Genomic DNA, 5713 nt, shown 5'->3' with positions numbered 1-5713 from the left:
GTTTGATTGTCAAACTCGATTAGGTTCTTGTGTGGGACTTTGGTTCTTGTGTAGGACATAAATCAAGTCCTTGTGTAGGCCACCAGCACGGGTGTGTACGTGTATGCTCTTGTGTGGAACTGCAATTGTTGGTTAGCCGATATAAAACCAACTAAAGTCTTTGTCAGAGCCTTCGATAGAAGTGTACGTTAGGTAGGTCCTTGTGAAGGACTATGGTCCTTGTGTATGGCTGTAAAGGTTAGATGTGAATTTAATTTAAAACCTCCAATAGTGAAATCTAGTATACTCATGGGTTAAATGCTTGTGTTTGGGATTGTCATTTGAGTAATTGTTTAATTATGCTTATGTGATTGATTGATGAATTATATATGTGCATGATTAGATGAATTCTAAGAGTTGATAATTAACACATTCCACACACACATGTACACTATCATATATAAACCAGTTGCTTCATTGGAATGTGATTTGTAGTCTATGTCATTGGACCCACTATTAGCTTGGAAGCATTAATGTTAAATGGCTTTACTTAGTTTAATTTAAAAATTAGTTTAAGTAAGCAATTGTATATTTAATTGGCAAAATTTTATTCGGCCCTAATAAATACCCCCCCCCCCCCCCCCCAAGGATATATCCTTCATTATATAGTTCAGCTAAGATTCTGCGTGTAGCCATGGTATCCAACACTATGTGCAATTTTAGGTACCCCTTGCATTCAATTGATATACAACTTCTTGTAGTATTATTATATGTGATTCTAATCATGTGATGAGTGTTAAGTGATGGATTGATGTTAAATGTGTTATTGTATGAATTAGTGAGCACTTGTGCCAAGGAAAGTGTGAACACTCGCATAGCCCCATGACCTTGTGTGGAGAGTCACACCGAATCACTCAATCGCTTAGTTAGCACCATGATGGTTTCCGACTAGCCATGGGATGCTACACACGTTGTATTTGCTCACACGCATTCATATATATGCATCATGGATGTGGAGTGCATGGTGTGCCTAGTGTGATCATCCGAAGATCATGTACATATCATGGAGGATGACATGCATGTGTGATTTACATTCGGTCTAAGAGACAGGATGTTGGTGTGTGGTGCACATGGTGGAGTATGTGGGGATGTGATCTAGTCTGAGAGACCATAGATGTTAGTGTGTGGTGCACATTATTCGAGAGACCCTGGATGTTGGTGTTTGATGTACGTTGTGTGGATGTTGCACGTATACCCTATCCATGATGGTCATGGATTGAGGTTGGATGAGGTTAGGACAGGAGCCCGATTGGCATTAGGGTTGCCTTGTATGCATACATGGCTTATGGGCATAACATTGCTTGAGTGCAATTATGTTGCATGGTGTGCTTATGGATTATTATGCCATTTCTCGTAGCATCCTTGTATGATAGATTGAACACCACAATAACACCGTAGATAATTGATATGAACAACACAACAACACCATAGTTGTATTGATGAGACAACTATATGGGCATCGTGGTTGGTATTGTGGACACCAAAAATTTTGAATTTTTATACTGAGTTATAAACTCGTGGGTGAAATTTCCTAAACCTTGAGTGATAATATCAAGCCTCATCATTAGGACCAGGTGGATGCCATGGGTCACCAAGTGCTAAAGACCATGTAGCCTGACTCACGCTGGCGTAGTAGGGTGAAAAGGGGTTTAGCCACGCTTAGCTGAAGATGTGGAATGAATGTGATTGGGTTTGACCAGCCCTTGTTAAGTGGGTTTTGGCATGGCTATTGGCCCCCACCGACAAGGCGGGTATACGAGGTGTCTATCCAACAAGCTTCGAGCTTGCATTGGATACTAAGCCCTAGTGATTTCCAGTGATGATAACTGTGTTGTGACATGGATTTAGAGTTGAGAGTTTACATACTTGCATACACCCAACATTTCCTCACATCGCATCTCTTGCATTGGCATTGCATTGCAACCTTTCCTTTCAACTTCATGTGGCATTATATTGTTCATCATTCTTTAGTTGTATACTCTGATATTCCAATATGTATTGCGTGCTCGTACACTACGCACACACGGAGTCGCTCACTAGGCTATTAGCTTATACCATTCCTCTATTTTTTTTTCAAGGCAAGAGTAGCTTGGGAGATTTTGCTTCATGGATGCATTTTGTCTATTTCCAGCTGTAGTGATGACCACACACACACACACACACACACACACTCAAAATCTTTCTTGTGGTACGCCAATTTTAGGAGTCAGTAGATGGGTGCCGAGTGTTGGATTCGGGGTAGTATGGAAGCTGTCGGCCTTTGGATTTGGGGCATGACATTTCTTTTGTACATCAGTAGTTAATTCATCTATAACAAGTTCAAATTTAGAGAGAATTTGGAGCAACTGCTGTTTCCTATAATAACTCCACTACTAAGCACATTTAATTCGTTGAATTAGTGAAGGGTTTAAACAAGCTTGTGTTTTAGGCAATAAAGTATCATCTGAAAGTGGTACATACAGCCGTATACATACCAGCATCGCCCATGAGTGATATGGGTGTCTCGGCCCAAAACAACCTGATATGAGGTGATATGTAGTGGCATCAGTGGTGAATGATATAGTACATAACATAGTGATTTCAAACCTTGGTTTTTAAGTTAATTTACAAGACAAGTATTCTTGGATCTAGTTGGAGTGGATTTAGAATGACCTTCACACTACCAAGACATGTTATACAGCACCTCGTTTCTGAACTGATAGCATGCTTGTGAAGTGATCTTCTTGAACACTCTGCATGAGAAAAAGAAAAAAGAAAAAGAAAAGAAACCACAATATTGTGGGATATCATTGTGAAATAGAAGAATGGGGATTTATGAGGCCATGGAAAATCTAGAAATACAGAGTTACAAGATATTAAAGTTGAAGATATTCAGTCAACTGGAGGCAAAAAGCTAGGGCGGGAGGAAATATAAGCTGGTGAGAGTTAGCAAATGCATAAATTAGTGATGCACAAGATTCCATACTTGTAGGGTCTACAGTTCAGTGATCCAGACAAACCATAGTATTGATCTTATGGGCCCCATTGTGGATTGCAGATGCATCAAAACTTCCCAGATCGTTGGAACTCTGGTCCCACATCCAAACAAGGCAGAATCCATTGACATAGCATTCCATCAATCCTAGTTCCTAGGCCTTTTCTCGGCAAACAACTGCAAGGCAGAATCTAACTTGCTGCATTTTTGCATATACTTATCAACAAGAATTATTCAACATCAAAGTCACTCAAACACAGAATCTCTTTGATGGAAAACAATAGTGGGTGGGGTCGATTTGGTTTCCCCTTTGAATAAAAGAATCTACCTGTAGCAAGCCTCTATTGCTTTTCACCCTCCACTTTCCCATTTCCATTTGGAGCAACTACTGAAGACATAATACTCTTGAGAACAAGGTGATTTTGACCAATCATCCCCTTTGAGTGCCCACATCTGGAATGTATATAAATAAATCTCCATTTATGCATTATAATCACCTTAACACTAGCTTATGTTACATGTGCAGATACTTTAGATTGACATGCCATGACTTTCCCTCGCAGCAAGCCGGTCAAGGATGCTTAGCTTTTATATGAAATCATGGTCCATGCAATTTAATCATGTGAATCTAGGCTAAAACGAATTTTCTTTATATTGAGTAGATAGATAATGTGATCCATCCCCTGATAAGAATTCATGAACAATGCCATTAATCTCAATCTTGCTACTCCCAGAAGACTTATTGACTCCCATATCAATCATCGTGTTCCTCACCATTGTGGCATCTTCTCTTTTACCAGACATCGCATGAAGGTTCAAGAGAGCTATGTGACGACTCTCTTCATCAGGCTCTAGCTCAAGAAGGCATTTCGCTGTGTGCAAACCAAGCTCATAGTTTTTATGGGTTAAGCAACCACCCAGAAGAGCCCCCCAAACATAAGCATCTGGTTCAAAAGGCATGCTATCTATAAGCAATTGGGCCTCCTCAAGAAACCCTCCACGAGAAAGAACGTCCACCATACATCCATAGTGCTCGGACTTGGGTTCGATACCATACACTCGATTCATGCAATCAAAGCATCTAGTAGCATGGTCAATCATACCGCCATGACTACATGCCATCAACAATCCGACAAAGCTAATCCTGTCAGGCGTCAAACCCATCCTCATCATTTGTGAGAAAAGAGAGAGAGCGGCACTCCCACATCCATGGATGGCAAAACTGGTGAGCATAGTATTCCATGACTCCAAGTTCCTAGGCCGTCTCTCAACAAACACACGGAATGCGGCATCCAACCTACCGCATTTTGCATACATATGCGCAAGGGAATTATTCAATGTTGAAGTCGCTCTAATGCTATCATGCCTATCAATGTAAGCATGTATCCACTTGCCTACAGCTAGAGAACCCAATTGAGAACATGCCGAAAGGGCACTCACTAGCGTGACTTCATTAGGCCTAAAATTGGCAATTTGCATTTCCTGGAACAGTTCAAGTGCAGCCTGAGGCAGCCCACTCTGCGCATACCCACTCAACATAGCATTCCAAGCAACAATATCTCTTTCGGGCATTTTATCAAAAACGTGACGGGCATTCTCGATAGCACCATTGAGAGAAACCTGAGAGCATGGCAGTCTGAAGTGCCGCATCTTTCTCAGTGATTTCATCAAACACTTGGTATGCGAAGCTGATGTGACCGCAAGCAGAATAGAAATGAATGAGAGAGGTGGCAATGAATCGATCAGGTCTTGATCTGGTTTTAATGATTTGGGCATAGATGGTTTGCCCTGCTTCGAAGGCGGAGACACGGGCACAGGATCTCAGTGCAAAAATGAGGGTGGGGGTGTCTGGAAAACGGCCTTGGGCCAGCGTTTGATGGTAGATGAGAAGAGGGTTTATTGGATTTTGGGATTTTGAATGTTGGTTGCTGCGTTTGGGGGGTGGATTTGAGATGGATGAGAGAGTGGCTGGGTAATTACCGGCCATTCGACTTTTTCCCGGAAGTCACGGTTTTCTGGCAGTTGTGTAGAGCAGTCACGACCCTCACGTGATTGGCTCAGAACTAAAAAGCGAGAAGGGTGGTTTGGTCATCTATACAAGGACAGGAAGGGGAGGTTGGCCATTTAGGAAAGTGCAAGATTGACCCCATCCGTTTTGTTGATCTAGTATTACCCACCTTGTTTGGCGTATCGAGGCAAAATGATCTAGAAAAATGGATGGACGGCATGGATGAAACACATACATCATGGTGGGCCCACGGAACACCGACCACCAGCCATTATCGGAGGAGTAGCCAATCCGTTTCCCACAGCCTGGTGGCTGATGGTCGGTGCTCTTTGGACCCACCATGATGTATGTATATTATCTACTCCCTTCATCCATTTTTACGTATCATTTTAGGGCTTTATTCCAAAAAAGAGAGTGATGTAAATCTCAGGTGGACCACACTTCAAGGAAACAATAGTGATTGGATATCCACCATTAAAATACTCCTAAGGCCCACTGTACTGTTTATTTGACATCCAATCTATTGATTAGGTCATACAAACCCAGGTGAAGGGAAAAAATAAAGATCAGCTTGATCCAAAACTTCTATGGCTCCAAAAAGTTTTTAATAGTCTATGTTTATTTTTTGTTTTCTTCGTTAGAGTGAGGTGTGATAAGAAAGGGGGCCCCACTCTTATATTTGGGATTTTTTT

The 5713-nt window shown here is 41.6% G+C and overlaps 1 protein-coding gene across 1 annotated transcript; it reads right to left on the bottom strand.

The window, feature by feature from the left end:
* Window positions 1-2711: 2711 nt before the first annotated feature.
* On the bottom strand, window positions 2712-4663 carry LOC131226037 (pentatricopeptide repeat-containing protein At2g22410, mitochondrial-like). Its single transcript, XM_058221689.1, has 2 exons — window positions 3716-4663; window positions 2712-2771 (listed from the first exon to the last, which is right to left on the bottom strand). Exons 1-2 carry the CDS (start codon window positions 4661-4663, stop codon window positions 2712-2714), a joined length of 1008 nt encoding a protein of 335 aa, XP_058077672.1.
* Between the last annotated feature and the right edge of the window lie 1050 nt (window positions 4664-5713).

Source organism: Magnolia sinica, chromosome 2 (assembly GCF_029962835.1).
Source record: "Magnolia sinica isolate HGM2019 chromosome 2, MsV1, whole genome shotgun sequence".
Lineage (NCBI taxonomy): Eukaryota > Viridiplantae > Streptophyta > Magnoliopsida > Magnoliales > Magnoliaceae > Magnolia > Magnolia sinica.
Note: the sequence above shows the minus strand (reverse complement) of the source record. Positions and strands in the feature narration are given on the sequence as shown.